At 34.4% G+C, this 21,961-nt stretch overlaps 1 protein-coding gene across 5 annotated transcripts in view; it reads left to right on the forward strand.

The window, feature by feature from the left end:
- Window positions 1-21,961, forward strand: part of LOC150096319 (nuclear factor NF-kappa-B p105 subunit-like) — a 378,899-nt gene that overhangs the window by 203,054 nt on the left and 153,884 nt on the right. For all 5 annotated transcript variants that reach the window (XM_090409204.1, XM_090409205.1, XM_090409208.1 and 2 more), the window contains exons 8-9: window positions 1,498-1,592; window positions 16,689-16,827. In XM_090409204.1, coding sequence (XP_090265330.1) covers window positions 1,498-1,592; window positions 16,689-16,827 — 234 coding nt within the window. The remainder of the gene's footprint in view (window positions 1-1,497; window positions 1,593-16,688; window positions 16,828-21,961) is intronic.

Below are 21,961 nucleotides of genomic sequence, written 5' to 3' on the forward strand. Positions count from 1 at the left end.
TTTTTACTTCAAAATATTTTAAGATCTCCAAAAGATAGCCATCCTTTCTATAAATATGCTGGTGTTTATAATATTCCATGCTCATGTGGCTCTAGTTACATCGGACAGACTTCAAGAAGCCTCGAAATCAGCCAAAAGGAGCACATTTGCGTAAAAAACAACAGACAGGACATTTCTGGCTTATTGTCTCATTTCTCTACAACTAACCATGTCATCGAGTGGAACAAAAGCTGTTCCCCTTACATAGAGGAAAACTACCATTCAAGAATTTTCAAAGAAGCAGCCACAGTCGCTCATTCTACTGTTAACCTTAACAGAAATCAAGGTTTAATATTCCCAGAGATATGGAAAACCCTGATTAGATCTCTAAAAATATAAGAAATGAACTTCAACACAAACTACAGGAAGTTCCTTAGCAACAGCTAGCTAACCTTGAACACGCGATACGTGTTTCACTCACGTTCGATGCTATTTTATTTGTAATTATTCTTGTCAGTTTTACAGTTACTCGTAATTGTGAGATTGTTTTAAGCCTATATATCAGTGCCCTGAAGATGCCAACAGTTAAAGTGTGGCGAAACTAGTTGGTAGAGTTAATAAATTTTTATCAATATTTTTAAGTTCTTATGATTCTCTGTTTAAGTACCACTACTACTTGTATATCTAGTACTGGCATTTCTTGGGTCTTAAAATTTTGTACCTTCTCAGTAAACATGCCTTTAGAAATAGTTCAGCTAAAAAAAAAAATAAAAAAAAAAGGATACATCTACATGTAATAGCATCAAAATTTATTCTTAACTACTTTCTGGCTAATTTATACTTAAAAAAAAAAAAATCAGCTGACGCCTTTTTATTCCCGTATATAGGGAGTAGGCGAGGCCCTTTAGCCCTATCTAACTTTGGAGACTGAGTGAGCAGTTGAATCTCCACTGGCAGCCAATCAGAGATAGTTGGCCCAAGGCTATCACTAATTAAGGGGCCATCTCATGGTCCCTAACTCTACCACAATATATTCAATGTCTGAAATAATGTGGGTTCTACGGTCGATTTTCTTGAGTTTACGGGACAAAAAAACTGAGTTTCCGGGAGAAAAAACCCTCTTGCCCATGCCGGAGATCGACTAACTCGGGAACCGGTCAAAAAAAGGCTTACAAAAATTTCCTCTAGTCGACGACTAGATTCAAAACAAAATCTTCTTTCGTGTGGTCAAGCGGCATGGTGTGCAAACACCACATCCACTGAGCTACACAGGCTCAGTTATACTGATATATCTTAATTTAAAATAAAGTTTGAATTAAAAGCTGTCAAAAAAATAAAATGTACTTTTAAATTTTCAGAATTCTCAGATCTATAATTTGAAGAAGAAAAGTTTAAATTCCAATGTTATTATTAATCAAATTATATTCATGTGCTTTCCATTTCATATGATTATTTTAAGTAATTACAAACCTTTTTAAATATATATATTTAATGAACTTTATATGTTTGTTAATTTAGAGGAAATAAAAATTCGTTTTTCTGAAACGGACGGCTCTGGACAGCTGATATGGGAGGCTTATGGAAGTTTTAGTGATGCTGATGTTCATCATCAGGTCAGATTTTAATATTTTCAAAAGTATTTGAAATGAGAAATACCCTAACCTTTTTAGAATAAAACATGCTAATGTGCATATTCCTACCATCACATAAAGGTCTCTGCTGAAATATTTTCGAATACTTATTTCAAAATAATGTATTCACGATGCTACTTAATTTAGAATATTCTGCAAGTAATATATGTTGTTTGGAAATTATTACACGTGAAAAGCACATTTCTTGTGTTCCTATTATTGTTTCTTCTGTTCCATTCTGTTATTTCGATACAAAATTAATAACAGAAAAAACTCACGCAGTATAATTTTTGCCTGTGTGTCACAGGCATCTTCAGTACATAATAAGCTGAAATTAAACAATAACTGACAATCCCAAAAAGTGCCACCTAAGTAGCTGGTGTAAGATAACTAAAAAGGTCAATAAATTTCCTAAAAAAAAAAAAAAAAAAAAGTTAGGAAAGATTAGCTGATTTGTAAAGTACTATCTCCCATAAAGGGGATAGACATAAGCTGTCGGATCTGTTTAACTTATTAGAATGAAGTAGAGTTTCACATGTTTCTTTATAAAGGCGTTCCATGAGGAACTGACTTTTGTGAAGAACTCTTGTCTTTCTCCAGTGAACTCTATGTCTAGTGAAGATGGCATGTTCTGCTAGTCCAGACTATTCAGGTTTAAAGTATTCAATATAAGATTGGTGTTCTTCTAGCCGAATAGAGGCAGATCTTCCCATTTGTCCAAAATAAGATAATCCACAAGAGCACGGAATCTGGTAGACACCTGGATGATTAAAATATGGAAGCTTGTCCTTAGGAGAAGTGAGAAAGGTGGAGATTTTTCATTCTCCTAACTTAAACAGATCCCATAGCTTACGTCTGTCCCCTTTATGGGAGATAGTACTTTACAAATCAGCTAATCTTTCCTAACTTTTTATTGTATTGATTTTTTTTTTTTTTTTAAGAAATTTATTGACCTTTTTAGTTATCTTACACCAGCTACTTAGGTGGTGCTTTTTGGAATTGTCAGTTATTGTTTAATTTGAGCTTAATATGTACTGAAGATGCCTGTGACACACAGGCGAAAATTATACTATTAAATAATCTTTGTACGTAAGTTTTTTCCGTTATTAATTTTGTATCGATATGTCTACTCACGGTATATCTCTTTTAAAACTTATTCTGTTATTTAGACCATGGGTCAGTAACTGATTTCTTCTTGCAAGCATTCACATCCAGCTTCATAACAGGGTCAAATGACCAGCTGTTGCATAAATATTACGAGGTAAAATAAAGAAATAGCTACTCAAGTTGATGTCGATATATTAATTTACAAATGGAATACTTATTTAAAAGGAAAATGTATACTTAAGAGAATTTTTGCTCATAATTTCCTAAACATCTTCTGTGCATTGAACAGTTAAAATGATCAAACAGTATCAGAAATATAAATGACAGAAGGTTCATCAGCATGAATAGACGAAGCAGCATAAGTTATAGTAGATGCTAATTTCCCCATAATGAAAGTAAATGTAGTTTATTAAATCTATTCAAATGTGGTTGATGTAGTAATGTTTTGCAGGTTTTTTTAATACAATTTTTTCTGTAAGGATTCCTCTTGTATGCTGGCATGTACAAGTGTGCACATATTTATCAATGTTATTTGAGTTTATTGAATTTTAAAATTAGAAGTAATATATAATTAATAGTTTTATATATAAAATGGAAAAAATTTAATGATTAAAAGCTGAGAGATACCAAAATAGAAAAAATTTTTTATTATTTGAACACACAACTAGTTTCATCTTCTTAGAAGACTTCATTGGGTGCATAAGATGAAAAGAGAAATGCAAAAAAAAAAAAAAAAAAAAATGTTACATGAGAACAACAGTTATAAATTAAGTTGCATCTTAATACTAACCTTAGCTATAACCTATCTGATTGTTACTCTTCAACTATCCAACTTTGGCATACACAAGATCATGCCTACGTGAATGTGCCCAACAATGCTGGGGCATCCAGAATACTTTAATGTCAATCATATATTTGCAACTTAATTTATAGCTATTTTTCTCTTGTAATGTATATTTCTTTCTTTTTTTGTATTTCTCTTTTCATGCTATACATCTGAATGAACTCTTCTAAGTAGACAAAAGTAGTTGTGCATTCAAATAATAAATAGTTTTTTCTAGTTTGGTATTGCTCAGCTTCTAGTCATTAAATTTCTTCAGCTATGTCATATACTTGAATAAATCCATTGCATCACATGAGAGATCACAAAACCTTCAACAGTGCTCTGTGTGGGCAAATGATTACAAAGAAAGAAGGTATCTGTTACTTTCTTTCTTTCTTGATTAACTGGAGGTTGTATTCATAGGGGGAGGCTATTCCAAAGACTAGAGATAGGGAAAATGGAAGTGGATGAGAAGGTAATGTAGTAAGTGTGGAACTGAATTGTGCATGGATAGTCATGTACAGCTGCTCTTGTTTTTACATGATTAGAAAAAAGGAGAGACTTGATGGGACCGGTGCATTGAAACAGTGTCCATGGAAGTTTTTTTTTAAAAAAAAAGATAGTGCAGAAACACAACCTCTATGAGAAAGCAATTGAAGGAAGCAGCGTGTGAAAGGGGGGGGGGGGGTTATATGTTGAAGAGCCTTCTTCTTCTGGATAACATTGAGCATTCTCAGGGAAGACATTGGTGTACTACTAAAATGTAGGAGCAGTATTCCAAGATCAGGCAGATTTGAGATTTATAAAGTGTTAGGAATTGTGCAGGTGAGCAGCACTACTTTACAATTTTATTTTTTGCTTGAAGATGTGAGTTAGAGACAAAGGTAGGGGGAAAAAAAAATTGGCATCTGATTAAAAAAAATGGAAATGGAATTTCTGAAGTTCAATGTGGTTACTTGTGTGTTAGTTTTTAAATTTTATGCAACAATACACAACATGTCATGTATTTCATATAGGCATTTATGAAAATTGAAAAACCATTCATTTTTAAGTAATTGAATGGTGATAACTAAGGTTTTTTTTAACCCTTTGCACTCATGCCCATGTGTAACAGATTAATTATACAGGTCTGGTGTCATCTGTAAGATGAGAGATTGGGACTAGCTGCTAGCTCAGTTGCTTCATTCCTATGTCGTGGGTTACAGATCGAATGGCATCTCCCAGATGATGCATGCAAATTACTCTGTAACATGTAGGCTATTTGAGAGATGATGTTTCTTTTACAGTGGCATTTAAATGTAAGATTTTGCCAACAATCCCACAGCACACTTGGAAGGAAAGAGTTACTAGTCATTCCAAGCAGTGTGTGTTTTCCTAGAATGGTGTGGCTTGTGTGCTTCCTTGGCAGTGTATTCCGATGTTCATTGTTTGTGCAAGATAGATAGATTGGAAAATGAAGAAATGGTACAGGATGTTAGCAAAAGCAATTTTAGTGATTCAGAGGTTGAATGGACTTGCAACGAATCTGAGGATAATTATTCTGAAGGTGATTTGGACCTGATGATGACATGGAAGAAATAAAAAAAATAGCATTAAACAGGATGATAATACCTGGACAGCGTGGTCTGATGTGGATGACAGATTTGACATAATTCCATTCCTTTTGAATCCAATATACCAGCCACCAAGAGTGAATCAGCCTGCAACTTCACTGGAATTCTTGGTCACTGACATTTGCTACACAGATGTCATTTCCTTCAGAACAGAGGATATGCCGCCCATTGTTATAATCCGCTTGCAGATTTTATGGCCGGTCATAAACAGCGGTATTCCCTTTCCCAAACGTTGAAAGATTTCGATGTGTGAAAATTAATGATAATTCATGAATACTTCCACGTTTAAAAATACACGGCTTGGTCACTTCCTACACAGATGTTAATAAGCATTCTGGGTCTGAGCTTTTCGACATATTCACGAATATTATTCTCCTCAGAATATTTCCACTATGAAATATTTATTCATGAAAAATGCTTAGAAAACTAAAATGACAAATTCCAGGAGAAGTTCTCGTGGAACACGGTTTGGGAAACCCTGATTTAATGGAAGGTAGGTGCTCCTACCTATACGGTCTTAAACTTAACCTCAAAAAGACAAAAGTTATGGCAACATGTGAACTTAATGATTTTGAAGTAGATGGGGAGAAAATGGAAGCAGTTAACAGTTTTGTGTTCCTAGGGTCCCAAATTGATACAGATGGTTATTGTACCGAAGAAGTTAGAAGAAGATTATTACTCGGGAAAAAAGCAACGACAAATTTAAGCAAGATCTTTAAAGATAAAGATATTAGCCTCGCAACAAAAATCAAAATCATGAAAGCAATGGTATTCCCTGTGAAAGTTGTGAAAGTTGGATCCTGAGAAAGAGTGAAAGGAGGAAGATAGATGCATTTGAATTATGGGTTTGGAGACGCTTACTAAGAATACCATGGACTACAAAGCAAACCAATAAATCAGCGATAAACAGAATAAAGTCAGATTGCTCCCTTGAAGCTATGATCATCAAGCAAAAATTGTCATACTTTGGACATATTATGTGAGCAAATGACAGTCTGGAGAAGATGATGATGCTTGCTAAAGTTGATGGCAGCAGGAGAAGAGGAAGACCAAGAATTAGATGTGTGGATGGAGTTAAAGAAGCAACTGGAGTGCGCTTGGAGGTTCTGGAAGACATGGTCAGGGACAGATCGGAATGGAGAGTGTATATTCGTGGAGTCGCCAGGAGTCGAAACGACTCAATGGATCATAACACACAACAAGGTGCTCCTACCTTCCATTAAATGCTCTGGTGAAATTAGTTATTTTTATTTATTTCATGTTATTTTCCTACAATAATTAGTTTATACAGTAATATTACTACTGATTTTTTTTTTGTCTTTATAATATTTGATATATTTCTTGATATTTTGTTGGAATGCTATTAATATTAAAGTAGTACTGTAAAATGGTTCCAAAAACCTTTCAAGAACAATAGAGCAGCACAAAGGGGATTACTAGTGAAATTGCCAACAACATCGCTTGCCTCATTGAACAGAATCATGCTATTTCAGGAATTAATGAGGATATCAAGTATAAATTAACTTTGGAAATATCTATACTAATTAAGCAAATCATTCATTATGGGGTTTAATGGAATAAATACAGCACATATAAATAATTAAACAACATGTTTAATCACTCCTATATTTCATCTCAATCACTGAGACATTGTCAGGGAAACAATTAAAATTGCAAAAACACACACAACTTTACACAAACACTAAGTGGAAAGGATTAGACTGAAAGCTCGAAGTTCTATGAGGAGTGTCCTCTATGGGCACTGTTGGCTAGCCTTAGCTGTGTTAGGAAGGAGGCCTAAGAATTAGTTTCCCAAATCTTGGGAAGTTTAATACAACCATATTTATTAAAATTAAGTCAGTTTTTTAATTCTGCTACAGATTCTAAAAACAGATTTTTCAAATTTGTATTTTTTGTGGTGAAGCATAATAGTTTTTTCCATATGATTCTGTGCAAAGTATCTAAGGTTGGTCAGCAAGCCCTGACTGACCATACTTATAGTGACAGATGTATTTTTTATGTATGCTGTACACAGATCATTAATATCAGACCTGGGTCAGACATTGTCACCTCACTAGCCTCTTTAAATTTGCATACATGAGTATTAAATTCTATGTGTGGTATTTTGGTAATTTGCCAATTGACTTGGTGGTTTGAAAAGCCAGTCCAGATTTATGCACTTATTTTTTCTCCACATCTCTTCTTTTTTTCAACAGATTTCTCCAGAACATCCCATCTGTCCAATCTAACAAACACTGTAGTTGCAATAGATTTTATAAACTCCTGGTCTCTCATAGGTTGATGTAGTTGTTTAGGCAATCTTAATGTTCTGGAGATTTTTTGTGTTAAGGTCTAAAGGCAACTTTTAAGTTCTGTTCTTGTAAGACTTTGGCTATTTTGTCTGTAATGTTCTTGATATACGTTAAAGAAACTGCACTTATCTTGGAGCCTGTGTTGGTTCTCTATTTATGTTGCTCCACCTATGAAAAGTTATTTGCAACCTTATAGTGCATTTTGTACCATGGGCTAAGGATTTTTCTTATATTTTTATCACAATTATATATATATATATATATACACACGCCCATAAAAAGAAACCAAACGTTTCGAAAATAGAAGAAACCAGTGGCGCCACCTGTTGTATCTTTTTGTTGTCGAAAGCGGCAACCTTCATTAGTGTTGTGTCAACTGTTTATAACATTTGTTTCATTAGAAGCCGAGTTATAGTGCCAAGAGTAACAGTGTGTTTTGACGAACGGTCGGAAAATGAGTTTCAAACAGAAAGCTGCAATTGACTTTTGTGTTAAACTTGGTAAAAGTTTTACTGAAATGCATCAAATGCTTCACAAAGCATACAGTGATGAATGCGTATCCCGTACTCAAGTTTACGAGTGGTTTAAGCGATTTCAAAGTGGTCATGAGACGCTTGAGGATGATGAAAATCCAGGCCATCCAAAAACTGGACTGAGGAAAGTTAACATCCAAAAAGTGCGTTATTTCATCAAAGAAAACCCGAAATCGTCCGTGAGATTGATTGAAGATGAATTGGGGATTCTGAAATCAACTGTGCACAACATTTTGACCAAGAGTTTGGGCCTTCGTAAATTGAATTTGCGATTTGTTCCCCACAAGTTGACTGACGACCAAAAAATGTATCGAATTGAACACTGCAAGGACCTCGTTAAAACTGCTCGTAAGGACTCAAAATTCCTTGAAAACGATCGTTACTGGTGACGAAATGTGGTGTTTTGAGTATGAGCCCGAAACAAAGCGCCAGAGTACTGAGTGGAGACCACCAGAAGAGGGGCATCCAAAAAAAAATCGCTTGGAGAAGTCAAAAGTAAAGATAATGCTGATTTGTTTCTACGATTCCAAGGGCATTATCCACAAAGAATTCATTCTGCCTGGCCAAACGGCCAATGGTGAGTTTTATCTCGAAGTTTTGAAGCGATTGCTAGCAAGAATTCATCACGTACATTATGAATATTGTGACAACTGACCGTTCATCAGAACACACTATCAATCTTGGCACTATAACTTGGCTTCTAATGAAACAAATGTCATAAACAGTTGACAGAACACTAATGAAGGCTGTCGCTTTCGACAACAAAAAGATACAACAGGTGGCGCCACTAGTTTCTTCTATTTTCGAAAAGTTCGATTTCTTTTTGGACAGAGGGGGGTATATATATATATATATATATGTATTGTATTTTAATTTATTTTTTACATAGTATGCAAATTCTGTTCTCGAGACCAAACATGGAACTTTTTTTCGAACACTAACTACTCAGGTTCAATACATTGTTAATCGTTTTGATGTTGTGCATATGCCAGCCTGAATGGTTAGTGTTTGTTGAAAAAAAAAAACAGTAGTTAATTATTTTGTATATGCACTATCACATACACAGCAAAGTATACTAACCACATTTTTTTGAAGAATATTTAATGTAAGTATTTCCTTGTTTCTTTTATTATCATCAATTGATAACGTAATGGCTCTCTCTTTTAATGTTTTGATTATGCCCCATTTTTGTTCCATATGGTGGTTGTAATAACTGGCATTAAGATACCAACCTGTATTAAACTTTTTTCTGTGTACTTCAAATATAAGATTATTATGATCTTCAACTGAGATGAGAACATCTATGAAGCAAATGAATCTATCTTTTTCTACCTGTGATGTAAATTGGATTTTTTTTTATTTAAACAATTAAGAAAGGCAGTGAAGTTTTGAAGAGATTCTTCTGAGCCAAATGATGAAAATATTGCCAGTATATCTTACCCATAATCTTGATTTGGTGTGGTATTTATCAATAGTTGATTGTTCAAGCTCTTCCATATATAAGTTTGCTAGTTGTTTAGAAATTACTCTTACCTATTGCCAAACCTTCAGATTGAACAAAATAGCAATCTTGGAATTTCAATAAAGGGATCTCTAGGCAACGTTTTAAAAGTTTAGTGTTATCAGGAAAATATCTTCTAAAATCGAGATTGTTTCTTCTATTGGGACATTGGTGACTAAGTTTTTTACATCCCAAGTAGCCAGGTTGTCTGTGGGATTTACTTTAATGTTTCTTATTTTATGTATGAAATCCTTAGAGTTTTTTAATATAAGATGAAGTTGTTCCTACATGTGCTAGTTGGTTGGATAGGTATTTACAGAGGTAGTATTTTGGCAAATATCTTGCATCTGCTATGGGTCTAAGTGGAATACCCATCTTGTAGATTTTTGGAGCACCATAAATACATAGAGTAACTGGGATGTTTTGAAGTAATTCATTCTTTTACCTCTTTGTGCGAGTTATAGAAATCTCTTATTTAATCGTTTTCTTTATTATGATTCATCCAGGTGGGTCAGTATTTAATTGCCTGTATGTGTTGATATTTTAGTAGATCGCTCATTTTGCTTATATAATCATTTGAATCCAAGTCAGCTTTCAAGATGCTCTTATTTTTTTAAAGATCCTTCAAAGCATTCTATTCAGCAGCGAAGATATTTCTAGATGGTGGTTTAGAATGGATTAAAACTGTTACCTTTCTTATGCTGGTGGTGTCTGCTGAATCTTTAGGAATTGTGTATAAGCTTTTTTCTATATTTGCATTATGCCCAATAATGTGTTTAGGAGTTACAGCAAAATTGAGCCCTTTGGTTAGTATACTTTGCTGCATATGTGATAGAGCATACAAAATGATTAACTAGTCCCCCCCCCCCCAATGGCAGATTGGTTTGTTGATTAGATATGTCTTTTAAGAGATTATTGAATTTCTTTTTTAATGTAAGCTTTTGTTTGTTAGCCAAATATTCAGATTTAATTATGGTTAGTCTGTCTATTAAATTCCATAGGTCTTTTGAAGGCTTTATGCTAAACTTTAATAATACAAATTGGGAGTTGGAAATTCTTTCTCACAGCAGTTCTTTTGTACCCAAAAGAACTAATTTCTTTAAGTTCTCTCTATGTGAATTTTACATATCTTTATTTTAGATCTTTGTTAGTAATCACTAGTTTATATTCTGAATAGAAATCCAGCAGGTAACTTACCATTATTATAAGCTATGCTCTTTTTTCCAAATTATCTCAAGACTTTTCTGTCTGGAAATCATTTCCTTCTAAGCTATTGAGATTTTCAACAATTATTATTATTATTATTATTCGTGACACCTCCAAGGAGTCTGAAGACTCATCATGGGAAGACACCCACTGTACAACTCTGCGTCTCCACTACTACACAGAACCTCTATTACCAACACCTACATCATCGCCATCTACTGGCCACAACGACTACCACAGCTAGTATTTTTTTGTCTGTAAATTGCGTGTGTTCTTAAGGGCCAATTTGTCTGTATGCGGGATGAAAAACCCAAGTTTCTGGGAAAAAACCCTGCTACCTCCGTATGAGATCGGCTAACTCACCTTCAATTGAAAAAGTCCATATAAAGATTCCTCCCGTCATGACGAGAATCCTTGAAATTTTCCTTTCAATTAACCTTGAAAATTTTCGTATTTGGTACATGGTATTTTTCTGATTCTTCTGCTAGTTTCATCTCTGAAAAGAAGCATAAATGAAAACATTTATGTTCAGGAATATGTCAAATTTGAAGATAATGAATGAATGATATTGGTACCTGTCAGTAAGAGTCAGCAGAAAATCTGCAAGTGTATTTTTCCTTGTTTTTACATTTTATAGTGTCTGATAATTTAGAATTATTAGAATGAACTACTTTAAGGCCTTTATAACACGTTTGACCATAACATCATGTCTGATCTGTCAACTACTCCTGTATTCTTATTGTATTCTATGACACAATCAAGTTTATTATTAGCTGATTAATCTGCCTATCCCTCTTTCCTGATGATTTCATGAAATTTTCAGGACATGTAATCAGCATGTGACTTCTTGCTATATTTACTATTTCTGGGAAGATACGGACCATGTGACATGTCAACAAAAAGATTTCTCCTACTATGTGCACCAGTACAAATGCTTTCCTCCAGATAACAAATATAGACAGAGAAGTGTTTGAGGTGAACTGAGTTTTGAGTTACATTCATAGCAGATGTCAGTACATGCTCACAAAATCCAAACATGTTTTAAAAGTTGTTTCAGCAGTGTTCTTTAATTTAAATGCATGCTCAAGAATACTTAAGCTCTGCAAGGATGACATTTTTAAAGTACTTGAGACAACTTGAACTTAGCAGTGAAAAGGTTAATGTATGAAATCACTGATAATACATTATAAAATTATAATTTTTATAAAATTATAAAGCCTGTTTACTGTTGTATACCTAAAGAGTTATTTCTTGATTCTGTATTTAATTATTGATGATCAAATTGAACAGTGAAATCATGCAAGCTGTGTTGGAAAAGAAAATGTTATGGAGGAGGTACAAGCAGTTGGTGATGATTGGATCCATGAGGAGTATAAAGTGCTAGGATGGTGATGAGCATGGTAAAGAAAAGGTTCAGTATGAGAGGAGATTGGTTGCTCAGGCCAAGGATAATTCAAGAGAATTCATCTGCTATATGGCAAGCAAGAGGAAGAATACTTGTGTCAGGTTGACACAGGTGGATAGTCATAGTAGCAGAGTGACCATTGGAAAGGATATAATGGAATTATTGAATGAGCACTTTGTCAGTGTATGTCATACTGGTATGAATGATGCTCTGCAATATGTAGAAAGGAGGCAAATGTTAGGAGAACTGGAAGTGAAAGAATCAGAGATGTAGCAGGTGTTAATTGGGTTAGATGTTAATACACTGGGAATTAATCACATATCACCATGTATTTTTAAGGAATGTACAAAACAGGTAGCTGTGCCCTTGACCTGGTTATTTAATGAAAGTCTAGCAGTGGATAATGTTCCTAAGGAGTGAAAAAAAGGCAAAATTGTACCACTCCTCAAGCATGGTTCTAAGACAGAGGTTTCCAATTATAGACTAGTCTGTATAACTGCATTTGTAATCAGGTTGTTGGAAAGATTGGTTAGGGATAAAATACAGGATTGGATTGATAGGATTCTTTATAATTGCTAGCATGGATTTGTAAAGGGTAGGTCTTGTTTTAGCAATTTACTTGCATTTTATGATAAGGTAACAAGTGTGTTGAATAATAATTATAATTATTATTATTATTATTATTATTATTATTATTATTTGACACCTCCAGGGAGTCCAAAGACTCATCGAGGAAGGGCAGCTGCTGTACAACTATGTCTCCACCAACTGACTGCAACTACATCAACGTTATCTGCTGCCGACCACCACCACCACCACTAGTATTTCCACAGACAATCACAAACATCGGGATTCGAACCTGCAGCCTTTTGGCTGGAGAGCGGATATGCTAACCACTCAGCCAGCCAGGCTGGCCAAGTGAATAAGGGAGAATCATATTCAACAATATTCTTGGATTTTTTGGAATTTTCAAAAGTATAATTTTTTTTGCACCACACTATAGTATGATAGTATGGTGCAAAAAAAATCAGCTGAACTTCGACATCCATTTACTCCATAGCATATATTTGGAGTTATTCAGTACTGTTTTTTTTTTTTTTTTTGGTGCCATACTGTATATTGATGACACTATACTGCAGAAATTGGGTGAGATTAGAGATATAGGAGTGATAGTAGACTGAAGTTAAGAGGGCATATTTGCAAGGCTTGCAAAGACTGCACATGTGTTGCCCGAAGTATTGCACATCATAGGGATAAGGAGGTGGTTGTGCCACTGTATAAAGCACTTGTCAGACCACATTTCAGACTAATCCACAGGAGATTATAAATAGAGTAGAAGGTGAGAGGGGAAGAACCAGAGGCCATCCCTAGAAGTTGTATGTAGTGAAGAGGGATATGAGGAGTAGCTTTTTAACATGGAAAATTGTGGGTGGATGGAACACATTATCAGAATATGTTCTTAATATACTGTGTGTTAAATTTTAAGATTTAGTGTGATAAATATGCAATTTGAATGAACCTTCCACGAGAAATCTACTGACTCCATGGAGGGGGGTGATGATAATAATAATTTGCAACCAAAAGGCTTAACTTCAAATCCCACTGTAAGATGTGATTTGAAGTCAAGCCTATTGGTTGTCATTTAAACTTATGTGAACACCGACAACTGTTTGCATGCATTTAAATGACTAGGTAGTTTTTCATACCAAAAGCTGTATTTTTTTTTTGTGATAATGTTATTTTCGACCACTGAATATCATACAAGGAAACATAAAACTGTGTTTTAATGTACAAATCTCTGACCAATTAAAACCCAGTTTTATATGTTTCCTTCTATGTATTTTTTTTTTTTTAATGAATCTCATCCATGAAAAGATATAGATCTGTTTACATTAGTGCTGTAGGTAGGCTAAAGGTTAAGATACTCTAAAGACCGAGCATATAGGGTTTTCAAGCCATTTCAGTCCTCCATTTAGTAGTCTCACACTAGGCAAAGAAATTCATCTATCACTTGAAGATATTCACAAACATCCATATCTACTATGGGATTTGAATCTATAACTGACTTATTTAAAGAGCAGAAATGCTATCTACTCAGTTAATTGTGGTTAGCATACCTGCTCTCCAACAAACAGGCTGCAAGTTCGAATTCCACCACGGACATAGATGTTTGTGATTGTCTTTAAATAGGAGATGAATATTATCGCCTGGTGTGAGACCATTGCCCCACTTATTGGAGGCCTTGAAGTGGCTTGAAAAAGTTCTATGTTTGGTCTCTAGAGCAGGATTTCTGGACTTTGTAAAAAATAAATGAAAAATATTTAAAAAATATCAAATTGATAAAAGTAGAAAAAAAAATCCCTAGCCTACCCAAGGTACAAAATGCACTATAGGTTTACAAATAACCTTTCATGGGTGGGATCAACATGAAAAAAATTAGACCATGTGTTTTATTTTCAATACCGTAATTTAATAAGATGGCAGCAGAAGTAATGCAAATAACTTCTGCTGCCATCTTATGAAGAGACTGAATAAAGATAGATATGGTTTCCTGGTTGTTTTCAATGCAGTATAGTTACAAATAGAATAGGACAATCCTAAAAATTAGAATTATAATAATGTTGTTGTTGTGCATATTTTGATGCAGGAGGAGAACTTAATTAGAAGTATGAATTAAAGTTTAGTAAAACTAAATATTGAATAATTATGTATTATTAATGGTGAGGAAAAAAAAAAAAAAAAAAAAACTTTTTTTGTTGTGTGGGGGTGCGTATCAACCTGAACCGGAAAAGTTTCATTTCTATTTAGATTCAGATTTTGTAATAGAGGTTTGTAGCTCTTTTTTTTTTTTTTACATAGTTTTTTCAATTTAGGATTAGGCGCTTAGTCGTATGCCTAAATATATATTTTTTTTGTGTGTGTAAATTGCATGTGTTCTCCTGCCTAGTTTGCTTGGTAGCTGAATTTTCCATAAGCAAACTAGTCACCATAAGGGAAAAACCTCACTACATCTGTATGAGACTGGCTAACTCGTTTCCAGTTGAAAAACCTTGATAAAGATTCACCAGCCTCATCAAAACTGACTGAGCTTATAAAGGCTAAAAACAGGTTTAGAGTATATGCTATGAGCTAAGGCTAACAAGAAAAGCAAAACTAAAACAGAAAATTTATACTATCCCATTTCACCTACATGCATCCTTCTATCTTTTAATGGCCGCTGTATTCACAGTTGAAACTTGAAAACCACATTTGTCATTTTTTCGTCTTTCCTATTTGCATACTCACTATCTTCAAGAGTGCCTGCACACATGCTCACTAGCATTTAACTAAATAGTCTTTCCCTGATTTGTCACTTCAATTCTTTCTCTGAGCAAATCCTTTCATCCATCATATTCACTCCAAACATTTAAAAACTGCACATTCTTCATACACAAGCCACACATTGACTTATTTGCAACATTGTTCTCAATTTCGCATCCTTTTTTTCACTCATTTCATATTTTTTTCTAATTGTTTTTTACCTTTTAAATTATTCATTCAATTTATCACCTCCAACTGATAAACTACATATTTTTAGTTTATCAGTTATATATGTTTGAATGTGCTTTCCAATTTATATTAAATAATATACAATATTTAAAGCAGTTCATTGTGCAGCATGCCCAATGAACTGTGTATTCTGTATGTATTGTTTGAATTTATTGATAAAGATTGCTGAAATGTTGTGTTTTGAAAAAACACATTGGTCTAAAACTTCTTCCTACCATACTTGAGCAGGCCTATAACTCATTTCTCAATTCACTGATGTATTTGTAATGGTGGTGAACTTATAGGAGGCAGTAAATCTGCATTTTTATATATTTTTCCATGTTGACTTTTATTTACTTTATATAAAAATGTGCTCTATGCATATTTCCTTAAAACGTTCAACTCAATTTCACTTTTAAAAATATTACTTAATTTCTGTTGGCATTACTTCAATTGGGGGGGGGGGTAGTGTATGCCACCTCTGTTGCATGAATATATAAGTACTGTATGAATGAAACTTGAAATGTGGTCAGATAAGGCATGTGGCTATCATATGCTTTATCTGACCTTAGCTGAGTGAGCTGAGATCCATTAACTTTCCAAAAAGGATCTCAGCTCACCTTTTCTCATACTCAGTAATACACACATCACCAGACAGAATGAACCTTGGACCTACATTTATCTCCAACCTCTCTTAGCACAAACATCACACCAATAGCTTCCTCAGCTTCTAAAAAAACTAGCCATTTTTTTCTGTTCAAGAAGCTATTTTATATCTACCCAGCTACTAACTCTATATAAATCCCAAATCTGCCCATTCTTAGAATACTGTATACACATACATTACTACAATATACTGCTCTTAAGCAGTATATTATAGGACTTATCTTGAAACATATTTCAAGGAATAATTTGAAACTTAAATTATTTGTGGGATATATGTATATGTTTATTGCATTTTAAGGAGATTTGATTATTAATACTCGGTTTTCATAAAAAAAAGTGAATTCAATTTAAAACTTGTTGATTGAGTCTTCTATTTTATTTCAGGTTGCAATTGTATTCCGTACTCCGGCTTATCATGATATGAACATTTCAGAACCTGTCAGTGTTGACATACAGCTTTTCAGAAAGAAAGATGGTGAATGTAGTGAACCTAAGCGTTTTACATACAAACCTGCTGATTATGGTACTTTCTTTTATTAAAATTGTTAATGATATATGTATTTTATAATATAAGATATATTTTTTATGTTGCTTTATTTGCAAACCTATAGTACATTTTGTACTGTTGATGAGCTAAGGATTTTTTTATTTTTATCAATTTTATATATATTGTTTGTATTTTAATTTATTTTTTACATAATCTGGAAACCGTGTTCTAGAGCCCAAACATGGAATTTTTTCAAGCCGCTTCAGGCATCCAATAAGTGAGGCAGCATTCTCACACTGGGAGATGAAATTCATCTCCCATCTAAAGACAATCGCCATCTAAAGACAAGCTGGCAATGTAATATAATAATATAATATATATTCTAGGGCTATGAGATAGCCTGGGCTATCAATGAAGGCTTGAAGGATGGGAGACTGGCCATCAACTTATCATTCGTGTGCTCACTACATCTCTCTGTGTGTGTGTGTGTGTGTGTTTAACTGTGAATTATAAACTGTTTATAACTATTCTTTCATTTTATTGTTGTTAATAATGGCAGGTAAAATTCAAAGTATGGTTGCTGTTGCTTCCAGTAAAAAGAAAATGCATAAACCTATTACTTTATCTACTAAGATGAAAATATTTAATTTACAGATGATTATTGACACTGAGATAGACTGCAGGCTAAACTTACCTCACACCACTATTGTTACAGTTGTTTAAAACAAAGATAAAGTTTTAAGTGAAGTCAAAAGTACTACATTAGGTACTACAGTTATCTGTAAACATGGGAATCTTATTGCCAAAATGAAAAACAATTTGAATAGTGAATGGATGAAAAAATTGTTCCAGAATAACTTTTTTTTAGGCTTAGAAAATTATTCTAAATTTTTCATTTGCATACCTAACATAAATAATGGTTTATTTATGTCATTTATGCACATATATGAATCCTTAAAAACATTATTGCTGCTATTTTTCATCTTGGCAGGACTTCTGCCAAACCTTCATTAATATAGGCTATACCTTCTGTAGTTAAAGAAGCTTTGTGGAAGACATTAAGGTGTTCTTCTCCAACATTCCATTGTGCCTTTGCATTTTCAGCATTGATGTAGTGGGGTGTTTTGCAAATAGTGGTGAACATCAAGACCAGTAGAGGTGGTAAAGACTCTCTGACATTGTCGACTGAGACAGAATGTCTGTGTGATTCCTGGTTGAAAAAGATCTTCTGATATATGGATATTGTAAGAACATTTGAAGTTGCAGAAAGGTTCATAGTGGTGTTAGAATGTTTTTCTTCAGTAGTTCATTTTGCTTTTTCCTGTTCAATACAAACTTCGGCATTAACAGCAATAGAATTATTGCACAGCAGTGTACTCCAAGACCGTGGTAATGGTTCTCTCTGGAATGCTGGTCAGATAAAGTGTTTCTGAGATTATGACTATGGTTGGACCAAGATTTAAAGTTTAACATTTAAAGTTGCAGAAGGGTTCACAGAGATGATAGTATATCACAGAGATGGCAGTGCATATCTATGCCTACTGGAATAGTAAAGGACTTACTGCAAATGGGACACATTATCTCTGTGATAGTGGTTGTGACTGAGTCAAGTTCATTCTAGAATTTGTTGTTGATATAGAGGTTGGTCATCTTGCAGAACTGATTGAAGTTTCTTTGCAGGCACAACAGGTAAGTGACAGAGATGTCACCATCCAAGTCAAGAGGAAGGTCAGTCATAGGAGTGGCGTTCCACAGTCACTCCCTAAACAAGAGAGAGAGAGAGAGAGAGTCCTCATTCTGTTTAATTGAACTCATAGCAGTGCAACAAACTTTACTGGGTAACTCCAGAAGTTAGCAGCATCTTAGCCTCTTGAGGTATCCAGGTCCTGCCACTGGGTGGTCTCCTACTTTTGCACTTGTCAGGTGTCTCAGACCAAATGGGCATGCTGCTAAAACATCTGACTTCTGCGGCTTTTGAGTACATTAGTGCCATGTATGGACTAACAGCTAGATAATCCAGACACTTTTTCAAGCATTTCAGACCTCCAAGATGCAGGTGGTTATTTCACACTGGTTAATGAAACTCATCTACCATCCAAAGACATTTATCAACATTCATACCCAAGGTGGCATTTGAACCAATATCCTCTTGGTTGGAGACTGAGTGAATAGATGCTATTGTAACATTATTACTTATCATTATTATGTTATATATATTGTTCTCTATCTCTCTCTATCTTATATCTTAATACCTTGGCTACCATATATAACCTGGGTTGACCCCTAGGGATATTTCCTCTTCAGAAACTGGCAAATTTATATTTTAACTGTGCCAGCCAGCTTCCTATAACAAGAATATAATTCAGGCTCAGGGAAATATTCCTAGGTTTTAGGCATATACGTTAATCTAAATTCACACGTATTTAGATCTCGGTTCCTTGCAGTCGTGACCTAAGATCTAATCTCTATTATATAATTTTCTTAAACTCTTTCCCGCTATTTGGTTCAAATTTTATAAGTGGTAGGTTGACACCTCGAAATAAATTCAGGCAAGACTCAGATTCAAATAACAAAACATGTTTATTAATACTAAAAGACAAGTACATTAAATCTTGTATCAAGTTATCAAAACTTCTGAATTTCTAGCTAAGTTAATGTCATATGCTTATCTATACAAACTGTTCAATACTAACCTGACTTTCTCACATAAACTGACATGCAAAAATCATGTAATACAATGGATAATTTAAACAATGTTCCACTCAAGTCAAGTTCCTTCATTCACATTTACTTTAGATAGACACTTCTCAAATCATTTCTCTCTTAGTTAAGTTTACTCAGTTAACAAAGGGTTTTCACTATTTCAATCATATACACATTAGAGATTTATGATATACAATTCTTTGTCTAATAGAATTGGCTGTAATAATTACTCTATCCTATCAAAGTTCTCTAAAATGTCCTCAATCTTGCTTTATCAAGACACAAATTCTACCTTCAAACAATCTCAAGATATAAAACAAAAGAATCTGTTCCGGTCTCTGCTACCGGACACAAATCAAGAAATGGTTGTTGCTACGAGCTTTCTCCACTCGCTCGGGTGGGTCGTTCAGCGTTTGGCACCATTCTGAATGAACTGTTGATTCTTGTATGGAACTCCGCGGAATGCCTCTCAGTGCAGGTCATGAATACGGCTAGCTGTCATCGACATAGCACCCTCAGCTTGTCCTATCTCTGTTCACTCGTCGAGAGTCCTCGATCTCCAAAATCCCCGAAGAAAACAGGAAAAAAGCCCTGAGCTTGGCGTGTATTGCCTTAAATATCCTTTCTCAGTGCCCTCTTTTCTGTATTGTTTTTCGCACGATCCATAGTTTACATCGTCCTTAGGTTGATCCCCTTGCTATTAGATGTTGTTTTCAAGGAAAAGCGCTTACGTCAGCCTTCCCCATAAGCTACAGCCTTCGGCGTTACGACAGGTACTTGCGGCTTAGACGTGACTGACCATTGATCCTATTAGTCATTTTCTTACCTGGTGACTTATGATTTTATGATAGCTTAGTAATACATAAATTAAGCCATTATTCCTTTACATGAAATGCTAATCTGACATTATTCTTGATTTTTAGCTTTCCGTTTTACAATAAATAAATTCCAATATATTACACATTCTGATATAAACTTTCACATATAATAATTTAGGTGTTTCTCATCTTCTACTGGTAAGCAGGTATTATGCAAATTTCTTTGTTATTTTGTAAAACTTACATGTTAGATCCTGAATGAATAACTTGTCAAGTAGTTCTCCATTCAGTATCTAACACTATCTTCTCAACCAGCCAGGCCACAGTTTCGGAATCTTCAAGAACACAACAGCATTCTACAAACTTAAACAAATTTGGCTGGATCACATTACCAAAAATCTGGGTGACCATCATTTTTGAGACCTTTGGTAAGATTCCATCACTATACTCATACAGGTTAGTTAGGACTGTAGGAGCTTGCCTATTACAACCAATCTGTATTTTCCTTCCTGCTGGTGTGTGTGTGCACATGCTTAGTATATATTTTTTTGTGCTCATGAAGATGCCTTGTTGACCAAGGTGAAATACTTGGCTAGTAATCTAATTAGCTAAATAATTGAGTTAATTATCTTTAGATGTTAGTGGGTGAACCATCTATTTTAATAGGGAGCATAGTTGGATTTAGGCTATTGTGAAACATGTTATTTTACCATACTGATCATTAGTAATCAGTATAGTAAAATCAGTTGCTTTAGTAATCCTGCTCATTTCAAGAGAAACTGCAGGTTCGGACTGGTACACGTACTTGATCAAATGACTAGTGATGTGACGCTCCATCCATGGGATTATGCATACCTTTCCATCAGAATCCTGTTCAGCCACTGCAGTGTTATCATTCATTCATCATAAATTGAAAAGCAATGTTAGCCAGTGTTACTTTTGTGATAAGGCTACTAGAACTAAAGCATTCAAGCAGTCATTGAGACTATTCAGCTGCTGCTTCCTATGTTGCATCCAGGTATGTTGTGAAGTGTGTTACCAAATTGTTTGCAAGTGGCTGGTGATCTATCACTAATCTGATGTCATGTTTAGAATTATAGCCATGACACTGCAATTGATTGAAACTCATTCTCTGAATGGAATATTGCAAAATAAATATGGAAATAAATAATAGAAGTGAGGCTAGTTGGGTTGGAGACCAATTGAATATTTTTTATAGATCACGTGAGAAATCAGCCATAACACCAGTTAAACATATATAAGATAGCATTCAAACCAATTTTTAAGACACTGATCTGACAGTGGGGTTGAAAATAAAAAATTGATGAATGGGTGGAAAGATAAGTTCTGAGGAAATTAAGGAAGTGAACAGATGGTATCAATGGCAGTATCATCTTAAAATTGAATATATTAGAAAAAAACATTAATAGTCAGAAATATAGTCAGAAATGTGTAAGTTGAGCAAAGAATTTTTTCTATTTTGTATTTTTATTTCATTTCTTACATAGTCCAGAAACTCTGCTCCAGAGACCAAACATGGAACTTTCTCAAGCCACTTCAGGCTTCCAATAAGTCTAGCAGTGGACTCACACATAAGAACAATTGCAAACATCCATGTCCAAGGTGCGATTTTTAACCTGCAGCCTGTT

The sequence above is a fragment of the Typopeltis vanoorti genome, chromosome 19, assembly GCF_054136105.1.
Source record: "Typopeltis vanoorti isolate ZY-2024b chromosome 19, IOZ_Tvanoo_1.0, whole genome shotgun sequence".
Taxonomy (NCBI): domain Eukaryota; kingdom Metazoa; phylum Arthropoda; class Arachnida; order Uropygi; family Thelyphonidae; genus Typopeltis; species Typopeltis vanoorti.